Source organism: Chelonoidis abingdonii, chromosome 3, assembly GCF_003597395.2.
Source record: "Chelonoidis abingdonii isolate Lonesome George chromosome 3, CheloAbing_2.0, whole genome shotgun sequence".
In the NCBI taxonomy this organism is placed as follows: domain Eukaryota; kingdom Metazoa; phylum Chordata; order Testudines; family Testudinidae; genus Chelonoidis; species Chelonoidis abingdonii.
In genome coordinates, this window is record NC_133771.1 from 169,066,588 (window position 1) to 169,088,608 (window position 22,021).

At 40.1% G+C, this 22,021-nt stretch overlaps 1 protein-coding gene across 1 annotated transcript in view; it reads right to left on the bottom strand.

Annotated features, from left to right (window-relative positions):
• PROX1 (prospero homeobox 1) overlaps positions 1-18,040 on the bottom strand; it is a 53,661-nt gene extending 35,621 nt beyond the window's left edge. The window contains exons 1-3 of the mRNA XM_075064326.1: positions 17,867-18,040; positions 7,944-9,734; positions 645-756 (exon numbers count right to left, since the gene is read on the bottom strand). Coding sequence (XP_074920427.1) covers positions 645-756; positions 7,944-9,667 — 1,836 coding nt within the window. The 5' untranslated portion in view covers positions 9,668-9,734; positions 17,867-18,040. The remainder of the gene's footprint in view (positions 1-644; positions 757-7,943; positions 9,735-17,866) is intronic.
• Positions 18,041-22,021: the final 3,981 nt, after the last annotated feature.

The window sequence follows — 22,021 nt, forward strand, 5'->3', positions numbered from 1 at the left end:
TAATATTCTGTAGAATGAGGGAGGATGCAGCTGTACGTCGACAGCTTTCATATCCTCATTTGAATAATGTGGCCTGAATCTGTCACTTTATTCATCCTCCTTATGCTCAGTGTACTCTGCATCAACAACAAATTAAGTTGTAAATAAGAGACAATCATCACTTTTGTTTTTAAGCAGTTGCTGCATGGAGAATTTCAATGTACTGTTTCTTTCTGACAGAAAGAAAGGGATTCTACAGTGTGCTTATGTAAGCACAAATATGAGGAAACCGACCAAAATGAAACAATTAGGGAGCACTTGAGAACTGCTCCAAAAATGTTCTTGGAAGTACATTTATGCCACCAGCAGAAATTTCTTTTTCAGAGGATACACACATGTAAAGCTGTGTCATCCAACTGTATTAAATATTCTTATTTTGCGTTGAAACTTCAGACTCTCTCTTAATTGCCCCCACCCAAGCCCTTTCCGTTCAGACATGGGCCACAAACACACCTTAGAAGAAAAAGTCAAGTGAATAACAATCAGCTGTAATAGTGAAATTAGAATTAATAGTCATTTACCTTTAATGTGTTAAAGTGATACATTTTCACCACAAAAATGCAAACATGCAATAAGGAGGGCGCGAAGAAAGTTTTTTTTCCTACCTTTACATCTGAGAAGTAGGTTTTCAGCATATTGGAACTTGGGTACCGGGTGTAAAAGAACATGAGCTTGGCCTTTTTCAAGTGATTGGGTGACAGACCTTCCTGCATGTAGGATTGAATTAGTCAAGGAAAATGCTTTGCTTGAGAATAAAAGCTGGTTCTGAATATACATGGCTAGCAAAGTGCTCCTTGGAGAAATGTTCTGTAGGGACCAAGTGACAAATTGTTAACATTCAGTTTGCAGCTCTCTAGAATTGTAATTATCTGCAAAACAACTACATCAGATATGTGAGGATACATAACATACATTGTCTTTCAGTTCATTCTTGGTGTTGGTGGCAGGAATTTTTCAGGTTTAAGGTTTGTGTACCATATGTATGTTCACTTGTTGCTAAGGAAACAAATGCATGAAGCATGTGCTGCAAAAAAACTTATCACAAGATTTTTCTTTCGTTTGCAATTCCAATTCAGTTTATTTTTCTCCCAGCACTGAGCAGTTTATAGCATATAATGCTAATGCACATGAAACAATCAGAGGTGCTTTATGATTCTGAGCAATGTTTCATGCAAGTAACATATTTCACCTTTTTTCTTTAATGCCAATATAATTCAGTATCTTGAGTTACTCTCTCTAATCCTATTATTCCTTTGCCACAATTACTGGCTTTCTAATGAAAGCTAAATTTCTTAAAAAAAAACAGCCCTCTGTAGTTAAAAAAAAAAAAGTCTGGTTCTGATTTACACAGTTAACTCCTCGGAGAATGAAACTGTATTTGGGGCTAACTAATCAATAAGTGTGGGTGAGCAGATCAATAAATGGCCACTTACCCTATAAGGAGGCCTATTTATCCTGGAAACATCATTACCTTTTAGATCTGTAAACAGAAGCAACTAAAACAGTTCCCAAGGGAATGCGAATCTAACCATAACAATCTAGGCTTTCTGATTTCCCCCCAGCTTCTTGGCACTCTTTTGTGTGCTGTGTGCTAGGACGGCTTTGGTCACATCTGTGCCGCAGGCTGGCCCTGCCATTTCCTCAGCAAATTAATGGCTTTATAATTTATCAGAAATGAAGATGCACGTGGAGAAAATCAATGTGGCCCCCACAAGGTCAATTGAGGGTCCTTCCCAGAAGCTTCTCTGAGGACTGTTTTTCCTAAAGACGTTCAACGAAAATTTCACTATTTCACACCTTATGGTGGAGAAAGGTCAGACAAGTTCACAGCTATTCTGCAGCTGAGGTGCCTTCACCTTACAGAGCCGGTAACACAGGAGAACAAAATGAATAGCTCTAGCTCGCAACGTGGGAAGTTCAAAGAAATGTATGCCGACAGGCAATAGACTATTTAGGATTGTTCTGTTAACAGAATATCTTTTCCCGATCTACTGAATTGAGTCAAAACATGGTTATTTATTCATGTATTATTCATACATGCAGATGTAGTCGTAGAAAGAGAAGGCTCATTTTTAGACTGAAAATATCACATTTTTTGCCACTGAAAATAGTTTAAGAACCTCTTCATTTACAAAAAGGGCACTGAAAACAGCTCAGCTGAACTTGTATTTTGTTTTAGATGCTTAATGATTACAAAGAAGATAATTTATGACTGACATACTTCTTGTGCCAAGAGAAGAGTTGAAAGAACCTCCAGTTACCTCCATTAGACTGATAGAGAAATCTAAAAGAGCATTACACTCTGCAGTGCCATCTGTCAAAACGCATAAGTGAAATAATGGTAGCAAGCTGTCACCTATTGCTTAGTGATAAGAGTTTTAAACAAGTTAGAACTTCTACACCAGAAATCCATTTAGTTATATGATTCCACGGGAGGACGGGGACCAACCAACCAATGCTTCAATAAGTAAAAGAAAAATCCTAAGTGTCCGTAATTTATAATTCCCCCGAAGCAGATAATATCTTGATATCATGTTTAGCATTTGGTCCATTTTGAGGGAGGCTAAGATATGAACTTAAACTCTCCTCAAGCTTCAGTATTCACTGGACTTAAGCATATTAGACAGTTGTTTAAGTATTTTGATTCACTTTGTATTTATGATTTTTCCTTATTTTTCTGTAATAATGCTAAAGGCTACTGATATTGAATAAAACACATATTGAAAGATGTTCTAAAACTCAAATCCCCAGAAGTCCACTTTTTAAATTAGAATTACGCTTTCCTGTTAAGCACTTGGGATTCTTAAAGTGAAATCTAGCACACTGTAAATCTTCATGTCTTGTGCCTAACATTAAGGTTATATTGTGATACAAGATAGATCTCTAATAAACAATTAAAAATAGTTAATGAAGCACTTAAGAGCCAACTCTTAGATAACCCATTGCTATTTCAGTGTAAAACTGAACTGACCAATTGGTTAATTTCCCTTTTAAGTGCTTGTGCTGAAAAGCAACTGTTCTTCCAAGAAAGCACTAGCTGTTTCCAGGATACTTACACACGCACAATGACTCATGATGGAATAGATTCAGTAAACATACAGCTGTACTGAACACGAGCTAAGCCCCATTCAAGGCCAGGAAAGAAAATGAGCACAAATAAATATTAAGGAGGTAAAAGGAAAGGGGGGGAGATGCCGAATGGAACGCAAACAAGCTCTGTCCCAGCAGCTCATGTGGCTTGCCTCAATTCTCTTAGCCATAGCTTTGTGAAGACAGATGACATTCAATTCTATGTGTAATGCAAAATAGACAATAACTGCTGAAACTTGAGCCAGCTGCCAGGTGTAAAAAAAAAGAAAGAAAGAAAGAAAGAAATGATAAATCCATAAATTAATGAAAGACATCTGCTCAGGAACATAAAAGATCAGAGAAACAGTGCACTGCAGCTGAGCCTAAAGCAGTGTTCAAACAACCTGAGTCTGAGTATTGTGTATTTACAACGTACAATATAGCCTTACCTAAAACAACAGCAGCTAAAAGGCAAATGTAAGAAATAGGAAGTGGGGGTGAGGGAAGGAAACGTATGTACACTCGCTGTGTGTTTTAACTTACACTACATGTAGACTCTTGCACCTGATTTGTGCCAAAAAGCAAATGGGCTTAATCCACCTGAGTAACTACTCTTTTCTACTAAGATATTTTTATGTGACGATAATCTTCTGTTCCTCTTACTTTCGCTTCAAATTCCTGAAAATGTTCTATTAGGCTTTTGTACCGTATATTGGTATTGGATGAAGAGAAAGGAGCAGAAATCTCCCACTTCAGGTAAAATATCTGTAGTTGTAAGGCTAATTTGCTGCTTAAATTACACAATGGTTGCTTTTTTCAGATACCTCTCAATTACTAGGAATATTTCTACACATCTTAAAGAACCTTGAAAGAAGAAGCTGGACTGAAAGTATCCTGGCATTTCCCAGGTTTTGTCAACAGCACAGAGTTATCCAGCTTGCTATACAATTGCTCACTTTTTAAAAGTTTAATTAGTTTAATTCTAGTCAGATATAGTAAATCCTCATTTCAAAATGTGGTAATTCACTAACTGTAGCTTTCACATATTGGACTGAGAAACTTGCCCCAGTTGGAATGGAATTCTATTTAAAAATTAAGGATTTTAAAAAAGTTTCACTAACATTATTAAAATCTTCCTTTGGTGGAAAAAATGCTGAACATCTTCACCTGTGCAGATGTCTTAACGGCACAAAAAAACCTACTGCTGTGCTTCAGTTTGATATATGCAAATGTTTTGGGGCTGAACAAGGCTATTTTTCTTGAGATGCAAAGAGGGTGCATGACAAGGATGATCATGCAGAAAAACAATTGGCTGTCTGTTTCTTTTAGTATTTGAATAAAACTTAATATTTGATTAAACAGATTAGTTTGCAAAGATACAGAATACATTCATGACCAAGATATGAACTCACCGTGCAGGTGCATCTTATCTTGTTTAGCAGAATACGCAAACATTAACCATTCCTTGCACAATTAAACAAGCCTGGTAACGATCAGGTGCATTTTACAAATGTAGGTTTGGGGAAAAAAACAAAACAAAACAATAAGAGGGACTGGTTCAGGATTTCAGCCTGCTACTAAAACCTGAACTTGGCTGTCTCTGCTGATCTTATGTTCTTATCCTGGCTGTACTGTCCAGAGAAACAGATGTTGTTTTATATTGTGAAGGAAGAACTGCCTCTCTTAAGAAACATATTCTTTATATACGCACATTGAACCATGTGAAATAAAGAGGCCAAAACAAAGTCTAATACAAACAAACCTCCATACTCTCTCCCATATGCCTTCGCCTAGAATAAACTATAGGCTGCATGGACAAGTGGGCAGTTGCTAGAAAAATATCACCACAATAGAGTTTTATACTGGTCTGCACACTTCTGTGTAACGTGTATTTGAGAATCTAGAAGCTTTTCAAATATATTTGTATCCAGGCTGCAATAGTGACTAACTGGGCGAGTCAGTGTGTCAAGGGAATAAGGTGCGTGGGGGAGAAGGGAAAACGGCACCCACATTAATACTCAGTTTCCCCACTGACTAACCTTCAGAGTGGCACTGGCTCTAGAGGAGGCTGCCTGCACACTTTCTCCATCAGAAGATAATGGCTGCCAGTGAAAGAGAGGAATATAATGCGGGGGAGGGGGTGAACACTGTAGCAGAAAGAGGGGAAGACAGAAACCAAACAGGGCAACAGAAACAGCACAAGTTCCAAAAATACTGAGTTGCACTAGAATATTAAATAGAGTGGGTCATACAGAGTTATAGCCAAAGGAAAGACTAACAACTTATACACACAGAATGTTTTTTCCTTTTCAGTCCCCTCTCGAAGAAGTGAAAGGTTTTTCATTCTTCTTTCCAGGAAGAAAAGAAAGCTACTTTCATTGAAGACAAGTAATATGCCACCACGTTGTTAGTCGGCAATTACATAGCTACCGAATTTTGGCCACAGCTGCACAACTGAGGCTTCTGTTTACTTCAACATAAGCTGCTCTGAGTGCATCAGAAGGCAGAATTTGAAGGAAGGAAGGGTTTTTTAATCCGAATTAGTAATTTTTAATGTTTATGGAAGACGCTAGCCTTACACTGAAATAAATTTTTAATTCACACAGAGGATACTGAATGGACAATGACAGTGCACGTTTCTCTCACCCCTCCAACAATGGGTATGAACCCTGACTTGAAGAGATCACCTCTGTGGGATGAGAGACTACTTCAGTCTCCATTCTCGTTCATGATTTGGTCTTTAAAGGTTTGTCTATGCAGTATTTAAACACCTGTGGCAGGCCTCTGTCAGCTCATGTGGCTCTGTCTGTAGGGCTGTAAAATTGCAATGCAGACATTCAGGCTTAAGCTCAAGCTCTGGGGGCTCATGGGGCGAGAAGAGTCCCAGAGCCCAGGCTCCAGCCCAAGCCCAGATGTCTACATCCGCAGCCCAGCCTAGGCCAGCTGCGGCTGTGTCATAGGTCTTGTATTCCAGTGTAGACATACCCTATGACTGCCAACATAGTTTCCATTTGTGGTGCTTTCAAAATGTGAACACTTGCCCTCTAGGACCTGGACTGAGATCAGCAACACATTCCATGTAGGCCAGCAAATAGTCATTAGATGGCAAAAAATTTTGATAACACCAACCCAGGCTGGTTTTGAACCGGTGACTTACAGGTGAAGGGTTCTTTGGGCCTGAACCAACACACCCTGACTCATGTCAGTAGTCCTTTTAAGTCAAATTGGACAACTCATATAAGTGAGGACTACTCACATGAATAAGAATTTGCAGGATCAGGCCCTGAATCCCTGCAATTAATTTGCTGAGGCACTCTTGCCCTTTTTTTGTTTTTTTTTTAAAAAAAAAGATGTTTACAATTAATCTAATCCTTCAAAATTATTAACCACAAAAAGATACTCAAAGATACAAGCATATACCTGGCACCTTCCTCCACTGCTATTATTGGAAAAAGGACAACTTCATCAATAGCACTATTATTACTCAAGGATGGATATGGTCATTCAGTTATGATTGCCTTCATCAACTTGGAAAGGAAATTAACTATAGCTAAGACTCTATACTTGTGTGATTGCCTTCTGGAGAGGTCTTATCGTAGACATAAAATATAATTGTATCCTTCACTGAAAGTCCTCAATTTAGCGTTGGGCAAATATCACATTTTATCCACATTTAGTCATTTAAAAAAATAAATAAAATCTTCTGACCATACCAGAACACACACTAGGAGAACGGGGAGGAGGGTAAGAGGGGAAGGAGTGTAATTGCTCAAAAAAAATTCCCAAAAGGACTAGTTTACAGAAAATTAATATGGAAATAGCTGGATATGCCTAAATATAAGCAGAGCTATATTTTTCAAAAGCCTGATCCAGAGCTAAAAAGTTATTTAAACAAAAAACAAAAACAAAAAAAAGGGGGGGGGAGGATGTCCTGTAAATGTAATACAGCTAAAGTTTTATATCTAACTGTGCTCTCTAGCTTTCCAAAATAATTTGCTTTGTGTATGTTAGGACAAAAGATTTCTGTGTATGGCTGAACAGAGGTTAATCATGCATAGCAGGCAGCTGCACAAGGGCTGAGGAACAGACCTCTGGGTGGGGGAAAGAAGTTGATGCAGCTTGAATACATCAGTACCTGTATCTTTTGTGTTTTGTTTGTTTACTCACTTGAGAGCCGAACTGAAGATTTACAACCAACCGTTTGTTCTTTGTGAGAGTCGGGAACGACACTGTTAAAATGGGTCGGCTTACTTTGGCTTTAAAAGGGAGAAAAAAATCATTTGGAAGGTTAAGTGTTTTCAGCAGGGAGACACTGCTGGATAAGATGTCCCATTTTCCCCCATAATAAAGGGCCTAGTTGTGGAGCCCTTACATTTGTGAGCACTTACTCATGCAAGCATTGCTATTTACTGCAGTGGGACTAGGTGGGTGAGGAAGAGCTCACCGACAGGAGGAAAAGTTCCACACAGCTGGGCCCTGAAACGTCTCTTACTTTCTGTTATAATTGAAGCAAATGTTTTACGGGGGGGAGAGGAAGGAATCTGTTTAAAGTTCTCACTGAAAATAGGCCAGGCAGGTGATATAGGGAAAGAGCAGAACATTTTGGCTGAAGCAGCACTGTTCATTACCTGATACTTTATTTAATCACAACTCTTACAAGTCCTTGGCTACTCCATCTTAGAATGACCTATTGCCAGAAATACTCTGTATGAAAGCATTGCGTACAATTATGCATGCAGTGAAGTTTGTCTTAAGTTACCCAACAAAAGAGGAAAGCAAACTTACACAGATTGGGCCTGGTATTGCAACCGATTATATTTTTTTTAGAAAAGGATATTGCACTTCCCGAGTAAGGTGAGATTTCAGACATATCTTGTAGGTCACCACACTCAGACTTTATGAGAGACAAAGAGAGACCTTCAGCTGTGCTGGGAGGGTGTGCTGGTGAACAAGGATGGTGGTTCATATGGTGCGACGACATCTTGGTCCTCAGACTTGTGGTCTCCCTAGTTAAGTCTAAGGATTCTGGGGAGGCTCTATCTTTCCCTGGAAAGGAGGCAGATGGAGCACCTAAGGGATTCTGAAATGGGTATGCCATGAGAGGAAGTGGAAAGGGATGGCGGAAAGAAGATGTGGTGAAGCCCGTGGTAGTTGAGAGTGGAGACTGATGCAGAGAAGCGTGATGGCCACCACGCGGTGGGGCTGATGCAGATTGGTCAGATGAGTTTTTGCGAACTACGAGGGGCAGTGCTTCTGTTTGGTCTGTGGAATTAGGCATCTGCACATTGCTGAATGTATCTAGTGGGTTTGGAATGATGACATCACCAAAGCACTGCAGGCGCTGGTTTGTGGTATGGAAGTTGTGGTTTTCCCCATTAACTGCAAATCTTGCTTGAGGGATTTGAAGAGGTGGAAAGACCTGAGGAAGCTGGCGGGAGGGCTTGGATGAGAAAACTTTAACCACTGTGTCCACAACTTGTGACATGGCAGTGTTCAGTTCCTGTTTCAAGGTCTCAGCCAAATGTTTGCCTTCTGGATGGAAAGAGTTTGGCCTGTGTTCTTTTTCCTTAGGACCTTCTCTTTTAGGCTTATTTTCAGCTATTTCTTGTTCCCTGATCAGGGCTCTTGCACGATCAATGAACTGCCCTGGGTCTAACTCACACATTTCATTATCTGACCTGCCAACAGAATCCCTTGCTCTAGCATCCATGATTTCTGAACGCATGCTGTCTTCAGACAGGTTACCATCTTCATCATTTTCAGAATCAGTGCTGTCATAGATTTGGTAGAACTTTTCCTGCAGCTGGCGCAGCTGTTTCTGCATGTCCTCCAGCTGCTGTTTCAGTTGTCTGCGCTCCTCTCGCTTCTGTTCTTTTCGAGCTGAAACCAGCTGCTGGAAACTCTGTTGCTGCTGTTGAGGCAGCTTTTGCTTGCGTTTGTTTTCTCTGTAGCTTTCTCGGGGACTTACAGACTGTGGAGCCATCTCTCTTTCATTTTCATTGCCCCTTAATGCCACACTTGGGGAATGGCTCATACCCCGAATGATATTCTCAACACGGGCGCGCTTAGCTCTCAGGTGCTCATCACATAACCGATCCATATCAAACTGGCTCATAGCAGGCCTGCCAAAAGGGGAAAGACACTCTTGGGGGCTGTCTCTTGAAGAGTTGCTGCATACATCCTCCTGATGTACTTCTGAGCCTGTACTAGAGAGACCGCTGGCTTGGAAACTGGGCTCTGTGCCACCATTTTTGTTCATGTTATTTTTCAACAGCTGGGAAATTATGGTTGCTCCTGGAAAAGGCATCATGGCATCTTCATATGAGTTCGCCCTCTTCAGCAGCTTGCGGAGTACATTTGACTTTTCCCCATCTGCATGCTGCACCACTGAATACTCAACATCCTGCTCTGAACCTTGGGGATTCATGGCACTAAAAAATGTTGCTCTTGCCTTTGCAAAAAATGCAGATGCTGTCCCTACCGTCCTTTTCACTCCAATATCAACTCTTCTTCTCTTGGTTTGCCTGCTTAAGAGGGCTGTGCTGTCATGGTCAGGCATCACTGGACTGTTATTGTGCCATCTTCAAAAGCTTGTCAGCTGGGCTCAGCTCAAGAATCCTGGGACCCTGGCCAACAGAACAAAAGGACTGATGAATCATTTTCTTTAAATTTCTCCAAATTTCCTGACCTCAATCCTGAATAAAATGCAAAATGCATAGGCTCTGGGATTTATGGCACATTACAATTATTGCAATGTATTATGCACTCTGCTTGAAATGAAACATTTTTAAATATTTCTGCTCCATTGGTTTAAGATGGATTAAGATTTAAAAAAGCAAAAACTGCTTAAGCACCAGTAATATGATTCTCTTGCACAAATGCCTAAAATGATACTGTTTATCTTCAGAAGAAACAGTAGATTAGAAGAACATAGCCACTGACAACCAATTGATTAAATTTAGGGCATTGAGATACATGTTACAAAAGAAGATGAAAGTACTCCTTATTTAAGATTTATTGTTAAACCAAGATGCTGTATAAAATTTGAATTAAAAAAATATCAATTGCAATGTAAACACTGTAATTGTATTTTCTAAGACTAAAAGAAAAGAACTGATAAATAAACATCCAAAGGTCAAAATAACAACTTTTACTTAATTTCACAAAGGGTGACGTATGCGTGAGTGAGAGAAGCATAGAAAACATACACACATTTAATAATTATGTTGCAAAAACTCTCTTAAATCATTAAGGCAGCATTTATTTAGTGAATCAAAATGCATTAAGATTTTTTTTTAATGGTCAGGATTAGAATATATATATTTAAAAAGAGAAAGCAAAAATACTGAATATCATTAATATAATCTAGCAGATGCCACTGAATTGCCATTGTGATGTTTTAAATTCTCCAAATACTCTGCCCTTTTTGGTAATTTATATTCTCAAAAGTAAATCCCAGTGCTAAAGCACAAAATGTTCACATTTCATAAGCTATGATATAGGGCATTACATTGTTTGCATAAGCAAAATCAAGGCATTTTTCAGTGTTACAGCTCTGTTTTAGAACAGGCTCCAAAAATAATATCTCAAATGCCCAATGAAACCATTCTTATATGTTACATTTTGGATACACAAAATCTTATTTCCTGTGACATGCAAAAACAGAAGAGAAAAATTATGGAAAGATGAAAGAATATAACATCAATCAACTGCATGAGAAAGGAAGATACCTTCTCTTTATATGAACTCTCATTGTTTCCCAGGAACACAGTATAAAAAGATAACACTTCCTTGCATTTTATAAAAGGTTCTTGACATAATTTGTGACTTATTAACTAGTGATGCTAAATGCTCGTTGCACATGAAGTGCAATGTTTCTTCCTGTTTCTTAAAATTTAACACTATACTAAATAACATTAAAATATTTTTCATGCTGTGTTTATCTAACATTAAATTTCACATTTGCTTAACAGTGCACAATCTTCACAATAACAGGGTATATTGCCAAAGGCAGCATGCAGACTTTTTGGAATTGCTCCCATCTCTTTCGGTTCACCTGTAAAAACATCTACGTGCTCCCTAGGACTGCATCTGTGGCTAGTTTTAAAGAATGACTATCCATGCAAATAGGCATAATTTCAGCATGAAATAATCTGTAAAAATCAAGATAGTAGGCAGTACTTAGATTGAAAAAAAAAAGTATTTAAAAATGCTATGTTCATTCTGTGGTCTTTGCCCATGTATTTTGGATGTGCTAAAAGAATTTTCAGAGCTACTGCGTCAAAGACTGTTCCGAAAGGAACATGATGCTTGTTTATCTTACTGACTCCTTGTATCCAGGAGGGGAAAATAAAAAATAAAAATTCCCTGAATTCGGAATGGAAATCTAGACCCAATCATTGCTGCCAGCACTCTGTTCTGAAATTGTTGTTAATATAAAAAGTGCATGAAGCAAACTAAGTTATGGAATTAAAAAACAAAAAAGTCACACGGCAGATCACTGTGGTCCCAATTCTGAACCCTTACTCATGCTGAGTAGTGTCTTCTTCTGCAAGTAATTCCACTGGAATCAATGGCATTACTCACATAACAAGATACTATTCAATGCAAGTGAGCGTGGCAGAATCAGGTCCTGATTGGAGGGCATTTATGAAGGATACCATCATGCTTTCATCAAAGTCAATGGCAAAATGTCCATTAACTGCAACAAGGACAGGAACAGGACCTAACATCCCAGGCCTTCTTATTGACAGTTAGACTGGAGTTGAAAGATGATTTGCATACATGAAAAGCCAAATTCTCTGCTGGTGAGAATGGATGACTCCACTCAAGTCACCCGGTGGCATTTATCTACACCAGAAGAGAATATTGGCCCAATAAGAAACAGGGAGAATGTTTACATTCCTCTTTAAAGTATATGAATTTGCAAGCTACATGAAATAGCAGTAAGGAAAAGTTAAGAGCTTTTGCCTCTGTATGTAAAATATCCCATGGGCATTTTAGCTTCTAAATAATAATTACCAAGAGAAAAAAAAAACTGTGTCATGTGCTTTTCCTTCCTTTGCTATATAGTGAAATTATGCTTGATTAAAATCCAGCAATACGTTCCCAGACTCATACTAAAATCTAATGTCAAGTTTTGTGTTTTATGCATTTCCTAGCGGATTCTGGGCATCTGAACAGAACTTCCGTCTCTCTTGCCCAATCCCAACCAAGGACGTACACAAAGAGGGCCTGCTGTATCCTTGAGGCAGTGACTCAGGAAATAGGTTGGCTGAAATAGGTCATAGGGTCATCGCTATGCATCCTTCCTCCTGAGCTTCCATTTTCCTCTCCCACAAACCATGCCTTAACAACTGCTCACCAGCTCACTTCTGCCATCATGAGGGAAATCAGTTTTCCCTTAACGTATTGGAGGTGCTCTGCAATGTGGCACCCTTTTTCTCTCCCACTCTTATTAGAGGTTGAGGGTGCTTCTCTCACCTGTGCAGTAAATATTTCTGGGTTGCTCTTGGTATTCAGTAAAGCCTACGGGGTTTCTGTCTTAAGATGTGCACTATTCTCAGTCTAAATAACGAGAAATACTTCTACTTTAGCCATTGAATTATATCGGCTCATATCATTGGCTTAAGTGGGCCAAAATGAGTTCATATCCAGAGGAAAATAGAACACAATGGACAGCAGAATGCAAAATCCAATTCAGCAAGAATGTGTTCGTTGGATATGACACAGATATTATAGGAAGACTAATACTGGAAAGAAAAAATATTTCTTCTTTGTCTGTATATTTCATCAGCACTATATTTCCTACATACATGGTTGTGTCTGTGTACACTCATTCAGGAATATATATTTAGAGAATCACCTACTATAAGCCATTTTTTAATGTATTTTTTTTAAAAGGAAAGACAATTTTTCAATTCTTTAATTTAAAATCGTTAAAGTTTACTTTGTATTACAAGTCACTTTTGACATTTCCTCTCTGCCACGTGTATTTTTCATTACATTAACCCTAAACACTTATGTAATTCCATGCAGGGGCCTGATCCTGTCAGGTGCTGACCGCCTCCTGCAAGATAGTGAACATTCTCAGTTTCCATGGACTTCAATGTGAAATAAGGTGCTCAGCACCTCTCTGAATCCATCTGATAGAGTAGCTTATATTATTCTACTTACCTTTAAAAATATCTCATTACAAGAAGTTTAAGAATAGATCTGTAATAATGGTCAATTTCTGAGAAATGTAACATCCACAAGACATGTATATAATCAATATCCATTTACATGATTAGGTACAAACCAATATAACATAAATTTGCAAACAGCTTTCTTTCTAGACATCTCAAGGATTCATTGTCCTAAAATCTATTAATATAGATGTCTATAGAATGGGATATGATGTCAGGTATTTTGCTGTAGTTGTTAGAAAGAAACAGATTTATGCAATATCTAGTTTGATCATTCATATTGGATATAATAAATATTCTAGATTATATATTGGATACTAGATACCTATTCTAGTTTAATCCAGGAAAACTTCTCTATAAAGTTTAGTAAGTATGACAAGCTTATTTAAAGTTGAATAGCTGTGAAGGAATCTGTACTGACAACTAAAGCCTTTGGTACTCAATTGATACGAAATAACCAACTGGAAAAACAGTACCAAAGCTCTGAATATGAGGCATATGCACTGAGGAATTCCAGGGGAACATCATCCTGCAAAGCTGAAAATTGTTCATTCTGTCTTTTTATCAGCCGACAACTATCTTTGCTCAGGTGTCTGCAAGTTTGTTCTCTGCTTATTATGGTAATGCAACTAAAGAAATTTAACATGTTCTTGATAATAGGAACATTCAAAACTTTAAAATGAAAGGGTTATACTGGACAAGATTTTGGCAGAATAAGCCAGGGCACATTAGATGAAAATGATTTCAGATAGTCGTATTCACCCCCCACCCCTTTTCACCCAACAAAAAGATAGATACATCTGAAGAACACATTATACTTCTAGATCATGAATCTGTTTTGGTGCTAAAAATCACTCCACTGCACTACTGAGAAGTACAAAGTGACAAATTATTTTGTGTAAAATTAATAATTGTTCCTTAGCAATCGTGATTTCTACTAATTTTTGGAACGGTTTTCATGGACATTTTCAAATAGAATTCTTGACAACGAGGGTCATCCTATCTCCTTTAGTTGAGATGCTGTTATGCAGGAATTTTAAACAGAATAGAAATAATTAACAACTCTAGGTGCACTAATAGCTCCTTTATTCCTCCACACCAAAAAGTAAAAAATTTCAACTAATTAACTTTGGACCTACCTGAGCTAGTCTTTATCTCAAAACAGAAATAATCCCCCTTTAAGAACATGGACATGTAGGGCCCAATCCAGCCCATCTACGGCAACTCCTGTGAAGTACTGAGCATCCTCAACTCCCATTGACTGTCCTGGGAATTGAGGTTACCTGACACATCTCAAGTGGGACTCAACATCTTACTGGTTCAGGCCTTCACTGTTTTGAGGAGAAACATACCCTGTGGTCATGTATCTGCAGGATGCATTGTTTAGATAAACAGTTTGTTCAACTGAGAAAGAGACAATAAGCCTACCTGTGGTACAAAAATGTCACTACTGTTCTCCTTACAAACCAGTTTTATGTTCTTCATGAGCAGTTAAACAATTTTTTAAAGTCCACATGGAATCCATGCATTTACCAAGCTGTAAACTCCTGTAAACTCAACTCAGGCTAGCCTAGATGTCTTTTCAAAATTACATTATGCCGTTAAATCAGAATGTCTGAATCAAATAGTCTCTACAGTACACTTAGGGATAGACTAAATCCTGATTTAAGGAACATAACTTGTAATATTCTTTAATTCTGCAACTAAACACAAATAACACATCTCTTTCAAATCTGATTGTGTCTATGATTATTTAATTTACTAACTGAATATAAAAAATCAGAATGTACATTAAAAGGCCTCCTAAGCTTTTGACCTATAGAAAAGTTATAGCATCATTCATAGAATGTTATATGGTTTGCAGCATAATTGAATAAGGAATGGGTAACAAAAGCGTATACTTTGTGTCTTTTTATTGTAGTTCAACTCAGTAACCTGTTAGCACTGGTGTCTACTTTTGAGTATTTATAAATATTTTAGCGGTTAGAGGTAAGCTTTGGAAGAAAAGCACATGAAATAAACACTGAAATGGGCGTCAATGGCAGTAAACTTTATATGCTTGGTGACAGATTATAAAAAAAAAAACCCTGCAAAGATAAGACCTAAAGGACATGTGCTACATGCAAATTTACATGTAAGAAATCTACCTTACGGTAATTCATTTTACATACTGCCAGATCTGTCAGGATAACAGAAGTAACAAACCTTCCAAGTTTTTACATCTATGAGTTAAATTGCTATATTTCTAAAACCCTCCGTTGACCTATTAGGCAATATTAGCTCTTCTCTTACAGGGTAGTAAATGTGTATGTGTATACAGTGTTTGTGGGAAAGTACACACACATAATCACATGCTGCACATAAACCTAATACATTGGAGACACACTGTTCATAGCAAGAAATACAAAATGCCAATTGTACGCATTTGGAATCTGTGCCAAACTTAGTACACTTTCCCCAACTTGTACTCAATATTCAAAGGATTCTCTAGCCTGCAAACATCGCCCACTACCATGTACAGTTTATATGACTGACGGATCCTGCTTTATTGAGATATTAATCTGAGCATCCCTACCTATTCTTTCTTGAAATGGAGAAGATATGCATAGCATGTAGAACTCAAGACAGGTTAATTCTGGTCTCAGGTGTCATTTCTGGCCATTTTAGAGGCAGACATCTTTGGATTTTTTAAAGCCTAAATACATTACCCAACATCTCTCTGCCTACAGGATAGAGATCAAATATAAGGAAAACGGAAGGCAGAAGTCAGGCTGACAAGATGCATGAAGTTAGACTACCAGCTTTCAAAAGTAACCACTTAGATGTGGTTTGTGCATCTTTTGAAAGAGACTTTAAACAACCTGCTCTGTACTCTTTATCAATATTCTCCAGGGCCCTAAAGATTTCCCAGGGCAAGGTTTAAATCAAACATACCCCCCCTCCAGGTTTTAGCCACTGAAGCAGACAGTCCTGGCTAACAATGCATCATAAATTCATAAAGCTCGCAGTAACAGTCGTTGGGCTGAGGATCTGCAGTGAGCGAGAGAAACTTGCACCTGTCTTTCTTGACACAACACACCTGTCTGGCACTGCCCATGCGCATTTCGATGAGGCTCTCGGTACCTTTCATTAGCTGTGGAGAAGAAAGAAGCGGGCGACCGTCTGCTTTTAAGAGCCCATCGGGGCTGCCAGAACTGCCTCACATGCAGAATTCTCGAGCAAACTGGTGCTCGACGGCTGCTTTGCAGCCGGGAAACGCGCACTGACTCCTTTCTGCTCCTCCTGCCAAGATTTCCAGTCCCCACATCCCCACCTGCCGTGCAATTCTGCCTCAGACAGTCTCCCCCCGATTCTAGCCTGCACGCTCCCTACCGACTCTAACTTTCTCTTAACTTACAAAGACCCACTCCAGCAAACGCCGTCTGAGCAGGGAGCCCGTTTATGCTCAGCTTCTTAGAGACAAACGCTTCCCACACTGAGTTTGTGCCCAAACTGTACATACAATCCACACCTGGCGATTAAACCCACTGTCCAAACAAGGCTTCACATTTTAAGATCTATTCTTCAAACGCTCCCCCCTTTCAAGACTTAGCTAAACTTAAAGCACACCTCTCTCCCATTCCCCCTTCTACAAGGGCTAGTACAGACCCATTCAGAAAGAATCGATTCCTCATGCATTTCCACTCAATTTACACACATGGCAAAGTGGTTTTGGTCAGTCATCAGATTAAAAAAAAACCCCACACACAACTCCACAAACGTGAAAAAAAAATCCCCTCTCAAAGAAAAGTGCCCGCATCCCTAACCTCACTACGGATCGCTAATAACCTTATCCCTAAACTTGCGTCTGATCTATTCTCAGGCGCTCACTCGATCACATTTTCTGTACATTTCCACAATTCTCAGATCGTCCCACCCTTTGGAATGAAAAGTAGTAACAATGAAAAAGCCCCTGCCCTGCCCGGCGAGGGTTAAAAAAAGGAGAAGTAGAGACATGCAAATGACAAGCAAATTGGAACAGACAAAAAGAAAGGCAGCTATAATAAATAAGACAAAGAGGAGGCTCATAGGAGCAGACAAGGAGTTTAAAAAGGGGGGATGGGAAGAGGGAAGAAGGGGAAGCTCGGAACAACAAAAAGAAGTAAAATACACCCCGCATTTTCCATCCCCAGCAAAGTGCCCTCCAACCACACACAAAAATAAAATCAAACGAGGAGAGTCAACAAAAGGTGGCAAAAACGGAGACAAGCACAAAAGAGAAAAACAATCTCACCCCAGAACAACCAGATCACTTACTCTTTCGGATTGGGCAGGCTAGAGTGATGGTTCCCCTGAAGCTTCGGGGTAACAAATCGCTACCGCTTTAGTTACTGGATTATTGTTATTATTCTATAACCAAGTCATCGCAATCGCCTCCCACCTCCCGGAAAAAGCAGCACACGTTTGACACTGGTGACTGGTATTTTGCTGGGGATTATTTGGTATCATTTAAACAGCCCATGCAAGTGCTGGAGGGAAAGATTTAAAAAAAAAAAAAAAGAGGAAGGAGGTTTAGAGGGGGAAATACTTACTCAGTGCAAAAGCGGTGGAAGTAAGTCTTTTTTTTTTTTTTTTGCCGGTGGGAAGAGAGGGGAAAACAGAGAGAGAGAGCCTGATAGCCTGCTGATGATGAATATTATAATTGGACAAGGGAGGGTGAGTGAGTGTGTGAGAAAGAGAATGGGTGAGTATGGAGGGGAGAGAGAGATAGAGAGAGTGTGTGTGTGAGTGCGAGAGAGAGAGAGAGAGAGGAGGGGGGAGGGAAGAGCTCGTTCGCGCCGCACTCCTCTCCCTGGCTGTAATTGTCTATTATTTCTGCAGGCAGCAGAGCAGCCTCGCTCAGCTGAGGGCTCCGCACCACAACAAGATTTACTTTAAGACACAGCTGAAGGAAACAGGAAGACTACACGTCACAGTCTGAATGACGTGAACCAGGCCAAGCGCCCAATCGGGAGGCTCCTTCGGATTGAAGGGGGGATAGTGAACCGAGAACTTGGGAGGAAAAAAAAAGAGGGGTGGAGGGAGAAAGAGGAGGAGAAACTGGATCCCTTCCCCAGCCCCCCACCCAGTGCTGCAAGGAAGGAGACTTTATCACCTAATCTGGTGCTTCCATTGAGAGAGCCATCTGCAAGCAGCAGCAGCTAAGAGCAGCACTTGATCTACTTCTGAATCTTGCCACTCACTCCAGGTCCTGCAGTGCATGGCAGATCAGTTACCTAAAGAGCAGCAAAGCTCGTCTGGGTGATGTTACTGCACAGCAAAACCTGCACCGCAGTTATGGATAAGTAAATGAAAGGAGACGCCTTACCTCAGCTATTTAGTAATGGGGGGGGGGGAGTATTTCAAGATACAGTAACTAAAAAAAAAAATGAAATAGAGAAAAGTCTTCAGCAAAGTGAGGAGTGCTGACCAAGGTACCCCAACGTTATTCACTAAGATTTTAGATTTTTTTTTCTTTTCGTAATTCTAGCAGACTAGGGGTGGGGGGTGAGGGGGAACTGTACAAGTTGGAAGCCAATCTGTCCCTGTTCCAGGGCTATCATTGCTGTGAATGTTTAGGAAGTAGTGGGTAATCATCTCTGGCAGCATCATATACTAACTAGAGCAATAGTAGCATTAAAAAAAAAAAGCCAAAGCACAACAGATATAAGGCAAATTTCCTGCAACCCTGAGACAATAACCCAAGCCAGTTACTGTGTAGGAATGCCTGTTTGGATACAGTGCTTACATACTTTTTGATGCACTAGTTACAAACTTTAAAAAAATAGTTATTTCAAAACTTCGTATGAATCTTAAATACAAGGTGTAAAGAGGATTCACTTTCTATTGAATGTGATGGTGCAACTTTAACTGAGCCCAACATTTAACTTATCACTTGTGAGACAGAAAATAAACGAGCAAAAAAGAGCATCAGGTTGCACCATGTCCAAACAAATAGCTTTTAATAAACAAGATTAATTGCTCCGCACTTTTATTTACTATGGACTTCTCTGATTCAGACATCATAAAAACCTGCACCTAAACTTCATATCAGCTTAAATATAAACCTAGCTAATTGAACACCGATTGAACTATATACTCCGCTGTAAATCAGTAGGAGAGGGGGGAAAATCAGTATCTTCCCAATATCTCTGGAATGTAATTAGATCAGAGTGCGGTCAGGTTTTACACTGGTTAGCGCAGATTTACGGCGTGTGCTAACAGTAAAGACACAGACATGTTAATACTCGGACATGTTAATTTCTGTAAGAGAATCATCCCCCTGTTTGAAACGGATGATGTTGAAGTTTGCTTTAAAAATATGTCTAGGCATCCACACCGCAGGAAAAGAGGAGAAAAGAAACCTTTGGAAGGAAAAGTCAGAGCAGAAAGGTTAAACCGCTTTGAGAAAGGTAAGAACAGTGTTTAACGTGTGTGAAAATAAATATCCTTCTCTTGATTTATGTATTTGTTAAAATATTAACTTAACTTCCCTGTCTCATGACATTGCTAAAACAGTTGCCAAATAGATAAATGCACACATTGCAGTCCGGGGGTTTAGCATTTTGTGTCTCTGAAGATCCCCGTCCAGTTAATGGACCTAAATGTCCTATTTGGGGATATTTTCAAGGTCAGCCAGGCTAATTTCTGGGGACTGCGTAACTTCTATAGTTGGTTCACTTTTTGTTCTGATTTTCAAAGTGCCCGGGCGCTCGCAACTCAAACCCCAGGCGGGAGTTTAAGAAAAAAGAGCGAGCTAAACTTGTCAGCCCCTGAGCCGGTGAGAAGTGGATTCTCGTGGGAAAGGACCGATGGGCACTTTAGCCCAGGCGGGGCTGGGTTGCTACTTGAGCGCAATGCCGGGGGGAGTTTGTGGATCTGTTTGCGCTGGGAGAGGTTCTGGGGACCAGGCTGTGCAACGCTGCAGGCAGCGGCGGGCGAGTGCAGCAGGCGTGGTGCTCTGACCCCGGCCACCAGTGCCCTGGCAACTCCAGCAGCTCCCAGTATAAAACCTGCGCCTCCCCTCCCTTCTGGGGCAGACCTGGCGTACGGTGCCTCGCCCTCTGCTCTGCTGGCTACGTTATGCGGCGACGCAGGGATCTCTCCCCCTTCCCTCCGCCCGCCCCCCAAGGATCTGTCTCGTTAAAGCAGAGCCGCAGCTTCCAGCCTTGACACGTGGATTTGTGCTGCGGCGCGCGAACCTGTCACCAGCCAGGTGGGTGGCTGAAATTTCACAGCCCCCGTCTCTATTTAGGCTGCAGCTCCCCGTCCCTCTTTCTCCAAAGGGAAAGCTCCCGAATATCTCATCTCACTCCCCCATCTGTTGTCTGATGCGTTAGGTGACGCGGAAAAGTCAGCCATCAGTTATGGGACAACACGCTATCCACAAGCTCCGGTGCTGTGTATCCCCCCCCCCCCTTCCCGTTATTTCAAAGAGTTAACACAAGTTTAGAAGCCTTCCCGGCCACTAAACTGTTCACAAAAGGTGCAGCAATGTACTTAATGCTGCTTGTGCTTTGAAAACCGCTGCCTTACCTGTGTTCAAAGGGATAGTGGTGGCTATTTACCCTCCACGTGGACACATAAAGGCGATTGCTCCGTTCTCTGCTCCTGGGTTTGTTTGCTTGCGTGTTGTTTCTTTACATCCCATTTGAAAACAAACCAGAAAGTCAAAGTCAACTCGCATTACTAATACTCGTCGTGTCCAGCCGAGGAGCTGTCACTCTACATGCAGGCTGTCAGCTCAGGGGGTTTCTAGCCATAGATACCCATGGAACAGCCAACCAACCTGGACTTATTCACAAACGAAATGCCAGAAGATCAGTAGCAGTGGCAGCTGCAGGAATTCCCTAGTGGGAACCCAACTGCTTATGCCCCTCTGAAGTGATGTTTGTTTAACTAACAGCTTAAATGTAAACAGAAATGATCGCTTAATATCACTTGGAATAAACATTTAACATAGCGCTCAGGGAGCAACGAGAAAACGTAAAGCTGCCTCTAGTTAAACCATTCCTTCTTCTTTCCCCTCCTTCCACCAAAGTCATGAATCACAAGAAAATACAACAGATAAAAAGCCCCTCATTACAGCTCCCCACATTGCTGTATTGTGGAGTGAGCTCATCATTTAGCAGATATCATACTATTCATAGATGAAAAAAGTGAAAACTTTTATCATTAGAATGTCATATTATCCGAAACTGATCCATTAGCCAGCCTCGGCTTCGCCTGAGGCACCAAACTTTCCAATATCAAGATATTAACAGATGGTGGTAACCACATGGTGAGATGTTGCTTAGAGAATCCATAATTTCATTCAGGCCTAAAGGACTGAATCCCATATAGCCAACGTGTATTCTATATTGCCCCATTCTACTTCTTCTGCCTCTATTTCAAGATTCGTTTTTTTTTTAACATTACAGCTCTCAAGAAGCTTGTATTTTTCTTAATAAAAAAAAGTTCTTGGGGTGACTGAAGAGTTCCAAATGTTCGTGCTACCTGACCTATTTACCCCTCTTTTTACTTGTGCAATTTAGTATTTCACTAAATAGAGATGAAACACAAACAAATACCGGGGGGAACCGTTCAGTGGAAAAATTTACTGAAAGAAAGTGGCTAGAAGGTGAGTGCATTTGTCCGCATATCTCAGTGCAACAGTGCAACAAGACTCAAACTGGAATGCAATTATTTGACACTTAAAAAAAAACAAG